The 19,283-nt window shown below is 45.1% G+C and overlaps 1 protein-coding gene across 1 annotated transcript in view; it reads left to right on the top strand.

Annotated features, from left to right (window-relative positions):
- ATG4A (autophagy related 4A cysteine peptidase) overlaps window positions 1–19,283 on the top strand; it is a 65,954-nt gene that overhangs the window by 30,739 nt on the left and 15,932 nt on the right. Inside the window, 8 exon segments of the mRNA XM_024748660.1 lie at window positions 6,548–6,658; window positions 10,135–10,206; window positions 12,294–12,392; window positions 14,778–14,879; window positions 15,101–15,173; window positions 17,508–17,587; window positions 18,296–18,528; window positions 18,531–18,588. Coding sequence (XP_024604428.1) covers window positions 6,548–6,658; window positions 10,135–10,206; window positions 12,294–12,392; window positions 14,778–14,879; window positions 15,101–15,173; window positions 17,508–17,587; window positions 18,296–18,528; window positions 18,531–18,588 — 828 coding nt within the window.

The raw sequence follows: 19,283 nt of genomic DNA, 5'->3' as shown, positions 1-19,283 counted from the left end.
CATGCGCTGACAGAGGTCTAATGCACTGCCTGTATAGGTGTCTGTGGCTCCACATAGCCTCAGGTGCAGATCCCCTTTGTTCTTCACAGCCTCTGCCACCCCTGCCCTGTTGTGGAACTGCCCTACAGGAAAGACGGTGCCTGTGTGAACTCTCCATGTATATTGGGAGGTTAGCTGTGGTACAGCCGCCACTGTCAGAGATCTGGGGGGCTTCTGAGGCACTGCTTGAGTAAGAGCTAAGAGTAGCTCCACTCTGGGACTGGGTCACCTCTGTGTCCCATAGTTGAGTCTTTTCCTCTGTCATGGGCACCCCAGATCCAGTCAGTGCTATGGCATGGGTTGAGCGGGGCTAGAGTATTCACTGAGCTTGGGCTGGCGGGCACGGCAAGGCAGTCCCGGGAAACCCAGCAGCTGCTAGGGCAGACCTCTCTCTGCCCTGCCTTAGGGGCAGTTCCCCTTTGTCTCTCACAGCTGGTCACTGTCCCCAGCCTCAGCTGCTCCCACCCTGTTGTAGAACTGCTCCTCAGGGCAGGCAGGGCCCTTGTGGTCACTCTGTGTGTATTGGGGTGGGGGAGTGAGCTGTGGTGGGGTGGCTGCCGTCAGAGATCTGGGTGGCTTCTGGGACGCTGCTTGAGTAAGTGTCAACAATGGCCACTGCCGCCCCACCCAGGCTCCACCCCACGACTCAGTCACCTCTGCATCCCATGGTCAAGTCTTTTCTCTGGTCGTGGCTACCCCAGATCCAATTGGAGTGCTGTGGCATGGAATGAGTGGGACGGAAGCATTGCTCGGTTCTTCAGGCTGAGGTGCATGGCTAGCTGGTCGTGGGAAAACCAGCCGCCTCAGAGCAGATCTCTCTCTGCCCTGCCTCGGGGACAGCCAACGTGCATGCACTCTTCACAAGTGGAGTCCAGTCTTGTTTGTCTAGCTGTCCTCCAACCAGCCGAGGGGCCTTGTCTCCTCCACAAAGAACCCCAGCTCTGGGACACCCAGTCTGTGGCTCAACCTGATCACTCCCCAGGGTGGGTGTCCACCCATGCAACCTCCCTTTTCCTCTGATTCCCCTCCCAGGGGCACGGGTCTCAACCTGATCGTTTTTCTTCCCTTCCTACTGGATTATGTGTGGATCGTTCTTACAATCTTGGTTGTACAGGAGTGCTTCTGCCAGTTTCCAGGGGTTTTTTTAAAATTAATTAATTAATTTATTTATTTTTGGCTGCGTTGGGTCTTTGTTTCTGCGTGGGGGCTTTCTCTAGTTGCGGTGAGAGGGGGCTACTTTTCGTTGTGGTGCGTGGGCTTCTCGTTGTGGTGGCTTCTCTTGTGGAGCACGGGCTCTAGGGGCGTGGGCTTCAGTAGTTGTAGCTCTCGGGCTCTAGAGCGCAGGCTTATTAGTCGTGGTACAGGGGCTTAGTTGCTTCTCAGCATGTGGGATCTTCCCGGACCAGGGCTCGAACCCATGTCCTCTGCATTGGCAGATGGATTCTTTTCTTTTTTATTTTAATTAGTTAATTAATTTTTAATTTTTGTCTACGTTGGGTCTTCGTTGCTGCATGCAGGCTTTCTCTGGTTGCCGTGAGCGGGGGCTACTCTTCCTTGTGGTTCATGGGCTTCTCATTGCGGTGGCTTCTCTTGTTGCAGAGCATGGGCTCTTGGTGCACAGGCTTCAGTAGTTGTGGCATGTGGGCTTCAGTAGTTGTGGCTCACGGGCTCTAGAGTGCAGGCCCAGTAGTTGTGGCACATGGGCTTAGTTGCTCCATGGCATGTGGGATCTTCCCAGACCAGGGCTCGAACCCATGTCCCCTGCATTGGCAAGTGGATTCTTAACCACTGCACCACCAGGGAAGTCCCTCCAGTTAGTTCTAGTGAGAATTATTCCACATGTAGATGTATTTTTGATGCTTTTGTGGGGGGAGGTGGGCTCCATGTCTTCTTACTCCACCATCTTGATCTCTTCTCTCTCACTTTCCTTTCTTATAGGACTTATTGTTGTCAGTTGTTTCCAGACCTATCCTCTCTACTAGATTAAAAGCTTTTGGAGGATGGAGGCTACATCTCAGTGATGTCTTATTCTCTGTGCTTAGCACATAGTAGGTACTCTGTAAAAATTTATGGAATGAGTATATTAATGTATATTCAGCCCTTACCATACCTGTCTGACGTGAACATTTTCTTATGTTTTTGAAGCTGTGACCTGACAGTATGTTAAATGTGTATGTATTAAACTAGTGAATATAACAGAAAGGAAATGGACTGACAGATATAGAGAACAAGCTAGTGGTTACTAGTAGGGAAGGGCAAGATAAGGGTCGGGGATTAAGAGGCGCAAACTACTATGTATAAAATATAAGCTACAAGTACATATAATACAAAACAGGGAACATAGCCAACATTTTATAATAACTATAAGTGGAATATAACCTTTAAAAATTGTGAATCACTGTGTTGTACACCTGAAACTTAAATAATATTGTACATCAACTATACCTCAATTTTTTAAAAAATTCAAAAAATGTATTGCTGAGAAGGCAGTTTTGGAAGCAGCAGTATCCTGGAGTGCTTTTAGAATAGGGTGATCTACAAGGAAGATATGCTGTGGTGCCTCAGGCTTTTTCTGGCCCTGAGATTCTGTGACCTTTTGATTTCATTTTAGAGTGATTGCGTTGTTTGTGGGGCACAAACCCCACAGAATCTGGGAGCCTTGATGTACAAGTTTTGTTAAGCCCTATCAGAAAATCTTGTTTAAAATGATTTTTTCTTCATTTACTTGCAGTTTTACAAAATAATCCTTAGAAATACAGTCAATCACTGGAAAGCAAATTATTTATTTATTTGCGGTACGCGGGCCTCTCACTGTTGTGGCCTCTCCCGTTGCGGAGCGCAGGCTCAGCGGCCATGGCTCACGGGCCTAGCCGCTCCGCGGCATGTGGTATCTTCCTGGACCGGGGCACGAACCCGTGTCCCCTGCATCGGCAGGTGGACTCTCAACCACTGCGCCACCAGGGAAGCTCCCTGGAAAGCAAATTATTAAAGTAAGTTATCAGCAAAAATGGCAGAATGAGGACTTCTGAAAATTCTACCCATAATAGAAATGACAAGAATTGGCAAAAATGATCAGAATCAACTTTTGCAGCACTCTGGAAATTAACCAAAGGCTTGCACCAATCTGGGGAGTATTCATTCATGAAAAGCGGCTGCATTTTGGTAAGAATAGTAAGCTTTGTGGCATTTTCACTTGCGCTGTGCCCATCCTTTGCTCTCTAGCTCTGCAGTAGCCTTGAGAATCCACAGCCTGCAACCATAGGGAAAGCCAGCAACTTGGTAGCCCCTGGAGGACGCAGAACACGGTTGGAGCTCCTGTCAAGCCTCATTTTTAGAGAATTGTCATTATTTGATCTTTCTGACAATTCCCCGGAAGACCCCACTTACAAGACTTGTATTTATTTGTCCTGACTTGGAGGTACAGAAAGCCTTCCCTGCCGGGGCTTTTTTGGAAAATTATTAGAGGCAATTGATTAACTTCACAGCTGTTTGAGGAGTAGATAACCAAAAAGTTTAAAATGTAAAGCTAAGGAATAATATATCCACTGGGGCTTTGAAAAGTTCAGGCATATTCCTGGGAGTATGGGAGGACCACATGCATGTTCAGGGCTATGTGCATTCCCAAGGCTGTGCACATGCTCAGGAAAGACCTGAGAAGGCCCTCAGCTCTCACTCTGGCTATCCTCGAGCTCTGTACAAGCAGAAAGGGAAAACTAAGGCAGAGTTAATCAACTGCCTGGCTGACTGTTGAAGGCATGCCCCAACATGCACACAGAGCCACTTGGCCAAGACTGGGAGACTTTTTGGTTCCAGGAGTTTATGGAAACCTTTTTATCAATTATTAGTTGACTACTAAGCTAACCCAGCAGAGACTTCGGTGCAATAATTATTAAAGTAGAATGGAACAGAGTGAAGCCTGTTGTCCATCGGACCTTGTAGAAGCTAATTCTTGGTCCACCAAGCTGCAGTATTTGCAGCTCTGCCTGTACAGTTCTATGTCTTTATAAACAGGCTGAAAGGGCAAGGAACTCATATGGGGCTGATGTCTTGTTTGTTAATTTTAAGGCAAGACAAAAGTAGTTTTCGAAAAATTTTTTCCAAACGATTGCCATTAGTGAGAAGTGATTTGTTTGGAAATGCCATTTCACCTCTGCGCCTCAGCCACATCCCAGCTGGCTTCTTCGTCTCTTGGAGGTCTCCTTGTGGAAGACCAATTCCTCTCTCCTCCCCGGACTCCCATTTATATACTCTCCCCGTGTTACTGCCCTTTGCTTCTGTTAATCTCATCTTCTGTTCTGGCTTTTCATTTGTTTCATCCATGTAGCTTTCAACTCAGGCTGGCTATGGCCTGACACACTGCATTCTAGGAGTCTGTTTTCTAAGAGGAGAATCAGGCAGAATAGAGACTGTAATGCCCTTTCTGCTGGCCTTGGGGGGTGGTGTGGAAGAGCAAGAGGAAAATTCTTTGGCTACCATTTTGGTCAGAGCCATCTCAGATGAAGCAGTGCAGTTCTCACAGGCTTTAAGGGGCTGTACTAATTTGACCAGATAGCTGGGCAATGACTCACTGAGACAGGGTTGGCGATAGAAAAATGTTTCTTTTTTCAGCCAGTACTAAAAAAAGACCCAAGGCTTATATGCATACATGCTGTACATTCATCCAGTGCCACCCTTCCTCATCCCTACCAGGGGAATGCCAGAGAGGTTGTCCCTTTCCCACACTCCTCGCAAGCTACTTATTTCCTGACTTCTTTTTTCTCTTTTCTATGCTACACTGGATGTTCATTTTAAGCTGATTTCTCTTGCCTGTGAGGGGTGTAGAGTAGGGTGGGGAGGTACACAGTGTGATTTATGCCACCTCAGTCCACCACCTCCTGGGGATGGCCTGACCTGGATGATCATTTTTAGCCTGCTGTTTCCTGGGCATGGGCCAGGGGCTGAGGCCAGTGGCAGAAAGGCTAAGACGGCACAAGCTCCCTGGCAGATTCGGCAGTGATGAGTTTTCACTGGGGAATGAAATGGCTGTCTCATTTCTAACTTCTTTAGGTTTGAAATACTGCCAAGGCTGTAACCCTAATGATTAAAACATCTTGAGGAGAAAGGCTACCTAAATCCCTGAAAGATTGGACTTCTGGAATGTGTTTCAAGAAAGGCGGTATCCCTGGGTAGCTGTGTTTCTAAAATTTTAACTTCAAACAAATTATAACTTCAATTTATACAAATTATACAAAGTATAACATCAGCCTCCAACCACGTAACCTATTTTCATGATCAGATAAGACTCATTTATACTTAAGAACATTTATTTCTATGAAAACAGCATGCCTTAGAAAACAAAACCAAAAGAAAGCAATTTGTCCTTTCAAGTGAGCTTAAACACATCCCACAATGCCTTTTTTTATAGGAAACTATTCCCCTGGTGCTCTTAGGGACTGGTTTGGGAGAGTCCCTGCAGCTACTTGTATCTGCACAAAATGACCCCTGCTCTGTCTGAGATCCCCTCCCCATAGGGGCTGGGAGCCTCCAAGAGCTGAGAAGAGAAGGTGTGTGTTGAGTTGTCTCAGCTTTGAACTTGAAATATGATTTGTCATTGAAATAACACCATAAACTACGATATATACTAGCAATTTGATTTTTCTGGTTACAGGTTAAGATAGATTTTTCTGGGCTGGCTTGGAAACTTATTTACCTACAGCATTCTTTCTCTCAGAAAATTACTTAAAGGGAACTTTTGCAATAAGACCCCTTCATAAATCAGTCTTGACTCTTCTAGCAGACCCTTTCTCCGCAGGTGGTAGAAAAGTGAATATTAACATATCTCGCATTACATGGCCATAAGTTCTGAGACTGTGGCCTGTGAACTTATGAGATTTAATTGTATTTTGTTCAGTTGCTTTCTCTTGAGAGAGAGTCACTTGTGAATCCCAAGAACAAGTTATATTTATCGGCAGCTTCAAGATTCTTCTTTGCAGAAGTTATAAGTGAATAAAATGGTAAATGAAAGTACTGTTAAAACATCTGGTCTTCCAGCTAAAATATTACGTTTTCACAGTTGTATAGTCTTTCAGGCTTATCATAACCCCCTTCTAAGCCACTGGCCGCTAGAAACCTCACAATATTCCCTGTGATGTGGACAGGGGTTAGGTATGCAGGTATTATTGTGCCACCTGCTACAGTCACACTAGGAGAAGCTGGAAAGTGACTATTTACAAAGAAAGCCCCGTTGGAAAAAAAAAGTTTGACATAGCTGTGATCAAAAAATTATTCAGAGATGGTGCCACATGGGACCATGAGAAAGGGAAGGTTAAAATAGGTGGTCAAGAGGAAATCCCTCTACTAAAGGATTTTCAGGCCTTGTGAGTGTCTTTGTTCCTCAAGGAAAAGGATTTGCTTCCATTAAATTCTAGCCAGCCACCTTTTACCTTCAGGACAAAGGTAATAATCAGTAAACCACCGAAGCAAGCCCTCTGTATTAAATTTTGCCTAAGTTTCTTTCTTTTTCTTTCAGTTTTATCCAAGTATGAAAACCAGATTACTATTTTCACTGACTACCTAGAAGAATTTCCAGATACAGATGAGCTGGTATGGATCTTGGGGAAACAGCATCTTCTTAAAACCGGTAAGGTTTGGTAGCATTGGACTGTGAGAACCCAAATGAGGTGGGTGCCCAAGGTTAAGGTCCTATCCTGTTTTCCTCCTTGGGTTGATAAGGGTTAATGCTACTCCTAGGCGGATTTACCTGACAACCAGAGGAGTTTTAAGCCTCAGGCCCCTTGCTTGCATGTAAGGTCCCTTCTAAGGCCCTGAGAGGTCCTAGCAGTGTGTTCACATGGTCATTGGTATTTGTACGATTTGAAAAAGTCATGTATTTTTGTTCTTTTCCTTAAAGGAGAACCCCCAGATTCTATAAGCCTCGGGTTTCAAAAAACATGGACCTGCTCCTGGTATCACTAACCAGTATCTAGTCTTTGATGACTGGGCTACATACTTCTCATTCCTCTCATGTCCTTTTCTATCTAGATGAAAAACACTGCCACCCAAGGGACTTCTAAACAGCCCATGGCTGTTTAGAAGTCAGAAACAATATCAGACACTGAGAAGTCTTATAGTTTTAGAGCCTTTGCTGACTGCAGCACTGTCTCCGTTTATTCTGATTTTGTATAGAACTTTTACCCACTGCAACTAGATGGAAAGGAGGCTTGGATTTTTCTTCTTTACCCTTATTCTCTTATAGATTGGGAAAGACCTTTTCACCTGAAACCGCCACCAACCCAGCACATAGATAAAGCCTGAACTTGGAGAGAGGCAGCTCTGATTTTTGTATCTGAGGAGAGATCCTCTTTGGAGGCCCTAGCATGGCGGGAGGGACAGAAGAAGCTGGTCAAAAGGCAGGAGGGGGGCTTCCCTGGTGGCGCAGTGGTTGAGAACCCGCCTGCCGATGCAGGGGACGCGGGTTCGTGCCCCGGTCCGGGAGGATCCCACATGCCACGGAGCAGCTGGGCCCGTGAGCCATGGCCGCTGAGCCTGCGTCTGGCAGCTCAGTGGTTAAGACTCTGTGCTTCCAATGCAGGGGGCGTGGGTTCAATCCCTGGCTGGGGGACTAGGATCCCACGTGCCACGTGGCATGGCCAAAAAATTTTTAAAAATTTTTTAAAAAAGGCAGGAGAGGAAGTTAGCATCTCTTAACTCCATCTGAGTCTGGCTTCATCCTTTTGATTGGAGAATCCTGAATAGTATAGAGCACCTAGTGCTAGCAATTAGGAGACCTTTTGTATTCAGGCTCTTCTACCTTGGATGATTCACTTTCTCTTTCCACATCTTAACTCCTTTCACCAGTAATTAACTGGAGGGGGACTGGAGATGATCTCTTCTAGTTCAGCATTCCATGACAACAGGGATCCCCAAGTTGCCAGATATGCCCATTTTCTTTTTTTAAGCATCTTTATTGGAGTATAATTGCTTTACAATGGTGTGTTAGTTTCTGCTTTATAACAAAGTGAATCAGTTATACATATACATATGTTCCCATATCTCTTCCCTCTTGCGTCTCCCTCCCTCCCACCCTCCCTATCCCACCCCTCCAGTCGGTCACAAAGCTCCGAGCCGATATCCCTGTGCCATGCGGCTGCTTCCCACTAGATATCTACCTTACGTTTGGTAGTGTATATATGTCCATGCCTCTCTCTTGCCCTGTCACAGCTCACCCTTCCCCCTCCCCATATCCACAAGTCCGTTCTCCAGTAGGTCTGTGTCTTTATTCCTGTCTTACCCCTAGGTTCTTCATGACATTTTTTTCCTTAAATTCCATATATATGTGTTAGCATACGGTATTTGTCTTTCTCTTTCTGACTTACTTCACGCTGTATGACAGACTCTACGTCTATCCACCTCATTACAAATAGCTCAATTTCGTTTCTTTTTATGGCTGAGTAATATTGCATTGTATATATGTGCCACATCTTCTTTATCCATTTCATCTGTCGAGGGACACTTAGGTTGCTTCCATGTCCTCAAATATGCCCATTTTCAAACGTTAGGCTGGAAAAGGCCTTTCAAGGTGAAATTATTATTAAAATGTCTATACAACTTTTCCCCAGACTTTCTAGCATATAGGCAAGCTGGAAGACATAGAGAATATCAGAGGAAGGAGTGAGTGGCGTGAGCATTTGAGAGGAGGGAATATAATAACAGCTAACATTTACCTCAGGCTTACTGCATACTGTACCATGTAAGCTACTACTTTCGATGTAGTGTTATCTTGTTGAATACTCATAAGTCTATGAAGTAGGTACGATCATTCTCCCCATTTTACAGATGAGGGAACTGAAGCTTAGAGAGGTTAAGTGACAAGCCCACACAGTTGGTAAGTAGTAGAGTCAGGGTTCAAACCCAGGCAGAATATGGCTCCAGAAGTCTTGCTCTTAACCATTTTACGTCTGCTTCCCATAATGTGCTCGGCACCGGCAACATGAAGGGGAAGGAAAATCCAGACAGCTCAACTTTCTGATTTGTTCAAAGGAAAGGCAGGAGAAAAAATAGAGACTGTTGGCTAAAATTGAACTTCCTTTTCTTCTTTTAAAGTGCAATGGCTATAAGTTCTCTATAGAATACAAATATAGGTGTGTTGTTGAGAAGGGGGAGAGAGAAGACTAAGGAAGACAGAACCATATCTAAGTACAGATGACATGTGGATGCCAGATTTGTGGCCATCGAAGTAAATTTATGCCATGAAATACAAGAAAGCATGCTTTGGAAAAAAATATACAAAAGCATTTGTGATGTTATACATCCATTTAGATTAAAAATGCCAGTTGCAGTACGTAGTATTGATAAATTTCTTATACACTTAATTTGCTTAGCAGGGACATCTCCTTCATAGTTAAACATTTGTGTGTACCCCCCCCACATACACACACACACACACACACACACACACACACACACACACACACACGACCCATCCCTAGTTTTAGATAACAGACAGTGGATGCTAAGAGATCCAACCAACCATCATCATTCAGGCAGGGGCTGATTGCCTTGTGAGCAGGTTATCCAGGATCCTCGCTTTTCCTAGTCCTTGTCTTTTAGCCATGTGACCCCAGTGTTAAGTACCTGTTGGGGCTTTGGCTGTCAGTGAGAAGGAGGCAGGAACCACTCAGCATCATTGTACTAGCCAGTAGCTCTGATCAAAACATAGGTGGGGGCTTCCCTGGTGGCACAGTGGTTGAGAGTCCGCCTGCGGGGACACGGGTTCATGCCCCGGTCCGGGAGGATCCCATGTGCTGTGGAGCGGCTGGTCCCGTGAGCCGTGCCCGCTGAGCCTGTGCGTCCAGAGCCTGTGCTCCACAACGGGAGAGGCCACAACGGTGAGAGGCCCGCATGCCGCAAACAAACAAACAAAAATACATAGGTGGGAGGAAATGCTGAAATTATTTGGCTAAAATGAGATTGGGTTGCCTATGAATTTCCCTTAGCCTCATAACAATGGAATTGTCTGGTTATTTGAAATTGAGTTTGCTGCTGGCTCAGAAATCAAAGGCAGATATCTTCAGATGGGATACGATGATTTAATTTTAATTTCACATTTAATTACAGAAAAATCTAAGCTGTTGTCTGATATAAGTGCTCGTCTGTGGTTTACATACAGAAGGAAATTTTCACCAATTGGTAGGTATATCATTTATTATACCGTGCTTTCTTCTTTGTAGATAGCTTTCCTGAGGTTATCAGTGACATCATGGAAACCTCAGAACTAAGCTCACTATGGCGAAGAATTTAATGTGGCGGAGTAGTTAAGTCTTATGCTTCATCCAGAAATCTCATTGCCGACGTGCCTCGTCGTGTATGGTTCCATGGTGTTAATGTGTAATGCCAGTATACTTTTGAGCCCAACCACCTCCAAGTGTTCAGGCACTTAGAAGTGTTACTTGTTTTAATTCTAAGAGCTAGGCAAAAGTCAAGCTTTTAATTTGGACAGTATCTATTAAATTATAATCCACTGCTTTGTGGAGATATTTGATTATTAAAGATGGCTGTACCTTGAAGGAAAGAAAATAATTCCTTTGCTTTTCTTTTCCCTGTGAGATGAAAACATCTTGCCACTGGGAGATGAATTATAATGGACTTGCTTGGAACTAATTCTAGTCAGTTAAGAGTACCAGCTGCTGTCTAGAAAAAAGGACAGTTCAATGAGCTAAGTGAATAGGATCCCTCCAGAGAAAATTTGTGAAATGTTCGCAAGTAGGGTGACCTCTTCCTAGTCTCGTGGTACTGTAGGAAAGGATCACCAAACTCAAATGGTGGAAGCTATTCTAAGAGGAAACCTGTCTGACTAATTTTGGTCCAGGACTGGACCTAGTAACCGGAGTGAAATAAACCTTTCTGATAAGAGCAAAGAGTGAAGTTCACACAGACATTTTTTTTTTTTTTTGCTCTCCACAGGAAGTACCTGAGCAAAATATGCAAAAGAACAATCTTTAGTACCCAGTGATTCTAAACTGTTAAACTTTTTTCTGGGTGAAGAGATCTTTGCAAGATTTGAAAACATTTGCAGTTCAACTCTGACAATGTTTTGGAAGAGATGATCTTTTTTTTATGTGGGCTTCCTTGCATCTTTTCCATACTAATCTGGCCCATAATCCCACCATTAGCAAGAGCCAAAGGACTCCCCTTCCAGCTCACAAATTGGCTCAACCTTCCCCATCTTGCTGTAGCAACTCTCCTTCAGTCCCCACAACAAAAGGAAAGGAGCGGCCACCTTGGCCCACTTGTCTTACGTGGTTGATGACCCCCTTTACAGTTAGTCTTGTGAGACCATGCTTACAGCATACTTTTCCACTTCCATGTTGGGAAATGAAGCAATGAAAGCAGAATGTCTCTTTCACCATCCAAGTTATCTCATTTCACTGGTACCTCGAAAAAGGATACTGAGCTCACCCTGGCCACGTTTATGGGATTTTTGTTACATCAAGTGTTCTTAAAATGGAACCCGTTGTCTTATTAACTGGCTTTGTGCCTTTTAAAAAGGTAGTACATTTCTAATTTATTAGTGGTATTTTTAATGATGACCATACTCATAACACCAAATATTTACATCGTCCTTAGTGGGTTGTAGAACACTTTTATACTCTCTCTTTTAATTCTTACAATATCCACTAATAGTAGGCAAGGCATGTGCTATTATCCCCAGTCTACAGATGAGACTGGTCTTCTGATGCCTAATCTAGGACTCTTTCCTCTATTTTACATTCTCCCTCTTACTGTTCAGACCTTCATAATGTATATTTAGAACAGTCAAGAGCCTTCCAGATTTCCTTGACCATTTTGATAATCAAGTTTGGTAGCATTTATTCCTTAACTAAGGTAAGATTGCCCTCCCCGAGAAGTGAGTTGTGAAAAGTCAGGTTAGGTCAAGCAGATGATGACATGGCATGGACTAAGTTTTGGTAGTCATACATGTTAGTCATATACCAAAACTGTACACATACCTGGATGTCTCTAGGCAGAAAACATAAGGGGCAGGTTTTGTTCATTTGTTTGTTTTCCTTTGGCCATAGAACCTGTTTTGGTTAACTCAGCATTATCTTTGCAAGTTCCGCCCTGTAACAAACCCTGTTTGATGTCTGACTATATCTCTTGCCTCTCTATTCCAAGTATGTGTACCTGTCTGTCTTGTATGATTCCCAAATATGCTGATGTTTCGGGAAAGGGCAGTTCAAGGAACTCATATTCATTCCCAACCATTTTGCCAACAGGGGGAACGGGCCCTTCGTCAGACGCCGGCTGGGGATGTATGCTACGCTGTGGACAGATGATGCTGGCTCAAGCCCTTATCTGCAGACACTTGGGCAGGGGTGAGTTAAATTTGTTCTGGAAATTGCCTCAGAGACCTCTGCGGTCACACTTGCTGCTGGTAGTTTAGCACTGGTGCCGAGGGAACAGAGCTGCAGGTCCTGAAGTGCTCTCTGCAAGTCCAAGTAGTGGGGCTGACAAGTTGACAAAACCTCTTGTGAGAAGAAAACAGCCGGCATTTCCTTGTGACTCACCAAGCTGGAGACTTATTTTCCTGGGGCAGATGAACGCTGAGGCAGGTGTATCATTTAGAGTTTCCATCTTCACTATTGTTCGCGTGAGTCCTTAAACAGGTCAGATAACAAAGAGAGCAGGAAGAAGGGTGTGGTGGTAAGTCTGTTTTTCGACCTCATTTAAAATATCTGCCTAGTGAAGGATGTCAGTGACCTAAAGGAAGTGCCTAATGAGGGAGATATTTTGGTTTGGGTTCACTGATGATGTCCATTCGACGATGAAGAAATCCTTAAATCACCTTCCTCAGGAGGCTGCTTCATTCAGAACCTTCCAGTAATCACTGTTGGAACTCTCGAGTCTTGCTTTCTTAAGACATGCGAGTGCTTCCTTGTCAGCATCTGTAGGCTGACCTTGGGTAGATGCCAGTTCAGGCACTTGGGTGAAAGTCTGGTTTGCCTTGGGGATGAGGGAGTGAAAGAACACCTTGGATGAGATTGGGCTGCTGAACTCATCGGCTTTTGCTCCTTGAGATTCAGAGGTACAAAAACGTCGCTCCCTGTCCGGGACTACTCAACCTCACACATCTTCCTGCGGTTCCCAGAGAAGATTGGGGAAGAGGCTGGGGAGAGTTTAGGGCTTCGTGCCTTCTTTTCAGGGTTTAGGATGTCCTGTGCCTGTGTTCCCTGGGTAGTATCATAATTTCTGTTTTACAGATGAGGAAACTGAGGCTCAGGAAGTAAGGTGACTTGCCCTGGGTCAAACAACAAGAAGGCATCGATTTGGGAATAGAATGCAGGTCTTCTGACTCCTTGTCCAGTGATTTCTCTACTGTACACATACTTCTTGGAGCAGATTGTTCTTACTGTTTAACTTTCTCATTTATGAAGCACTTCAAGATGATTCTTCTGGAAGTGAATTTTGTGGAAAGCAAACTGGGGGAAAAAACCCACAGTCAGCAATCTCAATTGTCTTAATATAAAAGCAAGTAGCAGGAAGAATGTGGAAATAGATCTTGTAGCTAAGACGAATGAGAAGATGTAATTTTATAAAGAAGTATTTTGGAGTGTTTCCTATTTGGTTATTTTACAGTTGAGGTGGGGTGTTCACTTATCACTGTCATCAGTAAATATTTAGTGGTACTTAGAAGCCAGCTAATCAGGGTTTCCCCCAGACTTGGACAGTTTGGTAGCTGATGAAAAACAGTTGGGTGTTCTTCACCCTTTGAAGACTGCTGGATACGAAGTTTAAAACTTTGGTTTCAGAAATACTAGAAGCGAAGAGAACTAAAGACTCTGGAGATAGTGGCCTTTGGCTTCAAGTAGATTTCAGTTGTGAATTCAAATGCTCTCTAAAACCTCAGGAGAGAAACTTCTGTCTTGGAAGCAAAATAAGTCTCAGAAATCTGTCCCATTAGACAGAGTTCCTAGAGCTGAGGGAATGGGAATAGTGCGTCCTGTCCACAGCAGTGACGACGAGAGTTTTTGCAGTTGTCCTCAGTAAGCGATAAGCAGCCCCTATCGGATTTGGGGGGCTGTGCCTGAGGCACAGATGGGATCCCCACAGATGTAACTATTTTAGTTTTGGTCATAAGGAAACCTGGAACACCTGATAACAAAGGTATTTGTTTTTCCCAAACTCATTGTGGCCTTTTTAAAAGGTTGTGTAAACATGGCATCATGCATTTAAAAAAAAAAGCTTCCTTAGTTGCAAATTGTGTATATTCCCCTGGGAATAGGTGTGTGTCAGAAGAGCACTTCCCCCCATGAGACTCTGTGGGCAATGCTGCCAAAATATACGAACTAAAGCCATTGCTGTCTGTGTGGACATGAGACATAACAGCGTCTGGGTGAGACACGGATATACTGCCAGGTTTTGTGGTGACCTCCTGTTCACTGAGTAGCTGACCAGAAAGGCCTTGTGACACTGTCTTCATGTAATATTTATCCAACTCAAGCTCGTGGGCTAAGTCAATTCCTTGGTCAACTTCTTGTTTTGCTTTTACTTTATACCCAGTGAGTCTTTGAAAGAAATCAGTTTCCAGATGTCTTGGTCATCAACATTAAAGATACTTAGGAATGTTCTGACCTGATCGCTCCCACCTTCTACATGTAACTCCTTTGTTTTCCTTCTAACCTCGTAGTCCCAGTAAGAGTGCAGAGATAACAAGCAGTTATAAAAATGATTTTAACTCATTTTTTCTTTTTCCTAAAAAGACTGGAACTGGGAGAGACAGAAAGAACAACCCAAAGAATACCAACGAATCCTACAGTGCTTCCTAGATAGAAAAGACTGTTGCTACTCTATCCATCAGATGGGTAAGGTCACATGAGTAGTTTAAAGGCTGTCTCTCTGTTCTGTAGTTCAATTAAGAGGAAAGGAACCCTGTATGTGAAATTCAGCTTACATTGCTGTACTTGTTTTTCTTGTTCCCTGCTTTATATGTGGCTCTACTAAGTCGTCCCATCTACTTATTTATGCAAAAAATTAGGAGTTGGTGGTTTGCTAACCTGTTTATTATTTTTCCACATAAAAACAGCACAGATGGGTGTAGGAGAAGGGAAATCAATTGGCGAATGGTTTGGACCAAATACAGTTGCACAGGTGTTAAAGTAAGTAAAAGAGTCTGTCATGCGCCTTATTCTACCATCTCCTATGCCTCCCTCCACCAACTCAACATCCCATGAACCCAGCTGTTCCTGCCATCCCACTAAGCCACCAAACATCTGTACCATTTTGCTCAGATACTTCTTTGAAATGTGTAATGTGTGTGGGCAACTGTCTTGGTAAATCACAGTTATAGTCATTGGTACCAGTCTATGGGGAGGCCCCTCAGGACTCATTCCGTATCCCACTTGTAGATTGGTGCTCGCGTGCTCAGCCGTCAGCCTGAGGGTCACTTTGAAGCCAAAGGGTTTGCACTAGGCGGGGAAGCCTGAGCCAGCCTAGGCAAGACACAGACTCCCGCCCTGTATGGTATATAAAAAAATAAATTCTTCATGGATTCATTCAACATTTACTGGGTGCCTCTGTTGCCCTAAGTACTGAGTGCACAGAAATAAACTAGGTGTAGTTCTTGCTTCAAGGACCTCACCACCTATTAGAGGAGACAAACCTCAAGGGAGTCTTAGAATCAGTTTGTCATCTCTTAGGAGACTCAAGGTACCCCAGCATGGTACTTTCGCAATTGTCCTGTTAAGTCTCAGAATTCACCTCCCACAGCAAGAGGCGACATGGAGAGGCCAGGACCAATGCTTTGGAAATGAATGGGGTGAGTGGCATCAGCACCTACACCTGCGGGCCACCTCACCTATTGTCACTCTCCTTTCTGACAACCTATCACCAAATGGGAACTCCATGAGGGCAGAGATTGTATTTGCCTCGTTCACTCCTGTAATATTAGCACATGAAACTGCCTGGCACATGTAAGTGCTCAATAAATACTTGATGAATGAATGAATGAAAATGGCAGATAGAATCTGGGGCTGGATTTAGGCATCAGAAAATTGAAACCGTCTAGCCTCCTTTGGTAGCTACTTCAATTCCTGGCTCTCTGGCGTGTGATGATGGGACCTGCTCCATGCAAAATACAGATGGGGCACTGTTTCAATTATTAGCCAACCTTCAATGAACTGGAATGCTTTGTAAATGTGCTTTTGAGGGGAGTAGTCTGGACTTCCTGGGGACCCAAGTGAAACCTGTATCTTTGCATTACTCTGCTAACACTGCAGCCTCTCTGAGACCACTTTCTTACCTTGGTCCATAGTGGTTTTTGGGGTGTTGTTGATCTGCTGAGTGAGGATCTGGTGGTATTTCGGAAACCACTGTAGGAACCCAGGACAGAAAGTGTAGAAGATTAGAATGGCTGTGCCGAGCCCAAAACCTAGCTTGATATGGTTGGTTTATAAATGACATCCCTCAGAATTTGCTTCTTTCTTCTAAATTTTGAGCTTCCCACAACAAGCAAATGGAAACATACATTTTTAAAGAACTTAAGTGGGTTCTGAGTCATCGTGATTGTTATTAACAACAGTAGATGATGATGATGTCGTCATTATTATTTTGGGGGAAAGATACTACATTAAATGAAATTAAAATATAATGGTAATTAACCGCTTCTTGGGAGTTACTTTGGTTTGGGAGAGAATGTGTCTTTTGTTTTGTTGGCCATTGAGACTGGGCTTTACTGCAGAATTCCAGAGTAGCCAGGGTAAACATGTCTTCTTCATACTGGCAAGAGGAGAAAGAAATAAGGGAGAGATAGACAAGGTACTTTACTCAGACATCAGATAATCTCTCTTTTAAAGGGGTTTTCTTTCTAATCTCCTCTGAAGTCATGCACTTCAGCATGCTCTGTCTTCAGCTGTTGACCAGCAAGGCCCGGCACTGAAGCCATCTGCGGCCCAAGTCTCCTGGGACAGCATCCTTACCGCATGTGGGAAGGGACAGAAGAGATCACCTCTCTCTCTCTCTCTCCGCCCCGCCCCCTGCCGGATTTCCCTAGAACTTATTGTTTGTATTATGTATGCTCCTAAACAAATATATATATGTGTATATTAATAACAGTTTTCTTTTTTTGAAAAAAGGAGTAAGTCAGAATGTCTCTTATTTAAGAAAAGAAAACAAAATCTCTTGGGAGAAGATGCACTGGTAACCTCTCTCTTTCGCCCAGTAGGAGTAACATTGTTTAGCAAGGCAGCCTTTTGCATTTTGTAAAGCAGTCCTTATTTTTGAGGTGCGGAAACAGTGCCTCTGGCATTCTCAAGGTCCCTGGACATGGAATGTTCCAGAGCTCAGTCAAGGGAGCCAGACCCGACCTGAATCCCAACTTCTCTGTGGCTCAGTGTTCACTAACTTCAGGAACGCTGGGCATACATAGGTTGTACTGCTTCCTGCCAAGATGTCCATCTTCCCCAATTGTGACTTCATTGTATGTTGCTTTGCAGAAAACTTGCTTTATTTGATGAATGGAATTCCTTGGCTGTTTATGTTTCAATGGATAACACCGTGGTTATTGAAGATATCAGTGAGTCCCGGGCCAGTTTACCTTCTCGGGTGGCTGGGTGATGAGGTTCTTCCTCACCATTCAGAATGTGTGTGGGGCGTGGTGGGAGAGAAAGACACAAAGCGAGGGAGAAAAAGAGAAAGAAGATACATACACACCCCCATTCCCCCACCCCACGACTCTCTGGCCTGCCCATCTAGCAGGACAGGGGAGCACCGGGCTCCGGTTAATCATTCCCTGTGCCCCTTCTTCTCTTCCCTTTCAGCTTTCTGAAAGGGAGAAAACAATTAGAGGATCTCTGCTGCCCCTCAGTGAGGCACCAGACCCTTTCCCTGCAGGACTCCCCAAGTGCGGGTAATCAGTTAAACCACTGACAGGTCTTCTGTGGCAGCCCCCCTGTGCTCCCTGCCACGGGGTTAGAGGGACCAACAGATACAGTCCCTGTTTCCAAGGCCCTTGCAGTCTGGTTGAGAAATGAGATTCTCCCAGTGAGCCCGTAATACCTGACAAGAGGTAAGTGAGTGTTCAGTTGCCAGAAGGAGGAGAAGTAAGGGCTGGAGGAGTGGCCTGGGCTTCCTGTAGGAGGTTGGGCAGCGGGGCCCCGGTGGCAGGGGGAAGGGCCTTCCAGGCAGCGGCTGTCATGTGAGGTCTCCTTTAGTTTTGCCCTTGGCACATCTCCTAGGGCTGGATGCCCCTTATTTACCCAGCTCTCTTGTCTTCTGTTTCTAGAAAAAATGTGCCACACCCTCCCCTTGAGTGCCGAAACAGCTGCTGAGAGCCCCCCTGAGTCTCTGAATGCTTCGACCCAGAGTAAGGGCCCCTCTGCCTGCTCTCCAGCCTGGAAACCCTTGCTGCTCATTGTGCCCCTCCGCTTGGGCATAAACCAAATCAATCCTGTCTATGTCGACGCCTTCAAAGTAAGTCGCACCTTTCCCCAAGCCGCTTGCTGCCCGCCCATCCCACCTCTTTAGGGGCATTAGGAGGAAAACCAAATAACGCCTATTATTTCATAGGATTCTTAGGTAAGAAAAGAGGAATCACAAGTAAGTCATCATGGGCTAGGGGAGGGTGGGCAGAAGGTCTGCACGGGAGACCAGGCAATTCCAGTTTTAGGGGGCCCTCACCTAGCCTGGAGATGCTGTGGCCTCTGGGCAGCTCATCTTGTCTCTGGCCTGGAGAGTAACGTTTACCTGTGCCTGACAGAGAGCAGATCCCCCTTCAGTGCCTCTGCTTCATTGCCTCTTGACAAGATGGTTCCATGGCTGCTTTCCCACTGGACGGCCCCAAGGTCATAGCATTGCTTCAGCACCTGTCTCTCTTTCCTGTGGCGCCCAGGGTGGCAGGGCTTCACTCCCCTGGCCTTGCCGATACCCCTCTTACTGGGGCTCGGGCGTTCAGGCTAGGAGCCGTCCTCTGGCTTCCTAGGCTCATGCAGCTTGGGTTGCTAGCTTATTGTTCAGAGCCCTGACTCTGGTGAGAATAAGAGGAGGCGAAGACAGAGGTATCCCTTTCCTGATACTGGAGGCTAAGCCTTAAAACGACTAACCTCCTAATGTGGATCCTGATGAGCAGCCCGGCATTACCTGCCTCAGTAGATGCCTCTGGAAACCCAGCCACCTTACTCACTAGCTGTGACCAGAGACATTTAAGGCCCTTGGCACACGATGGGAGCTAGCCCGGTGCTTCTCAAACTTTAACGTGCACGTGAATCACCTTG

The sequence above is a fragment of the Neophocaena asiaeorientalis genome, unplaced genomic scaffold, assembly GCF_003031525.2.
Source record: "Neophocaena asiaeorientalis asiaeorientalis breed wild unplaced genomic scaffold, Neophocaena_asiaeorientalis_V1.1 scaffold41, whole genome shotgun sequence".
In the NCBI taxonomy this organism is placed as follows: Eukaryota; Metazoa; Chordata; class Mammalia; order Artiodactyla; family Phocoenidae; genus Neophocaena; species Neophocaena asiaeorientalis.
Note: the sequence above shows the minus strand (reverse complement) of the source record. Positions and strands in the feature narration are given on the sequence as shown.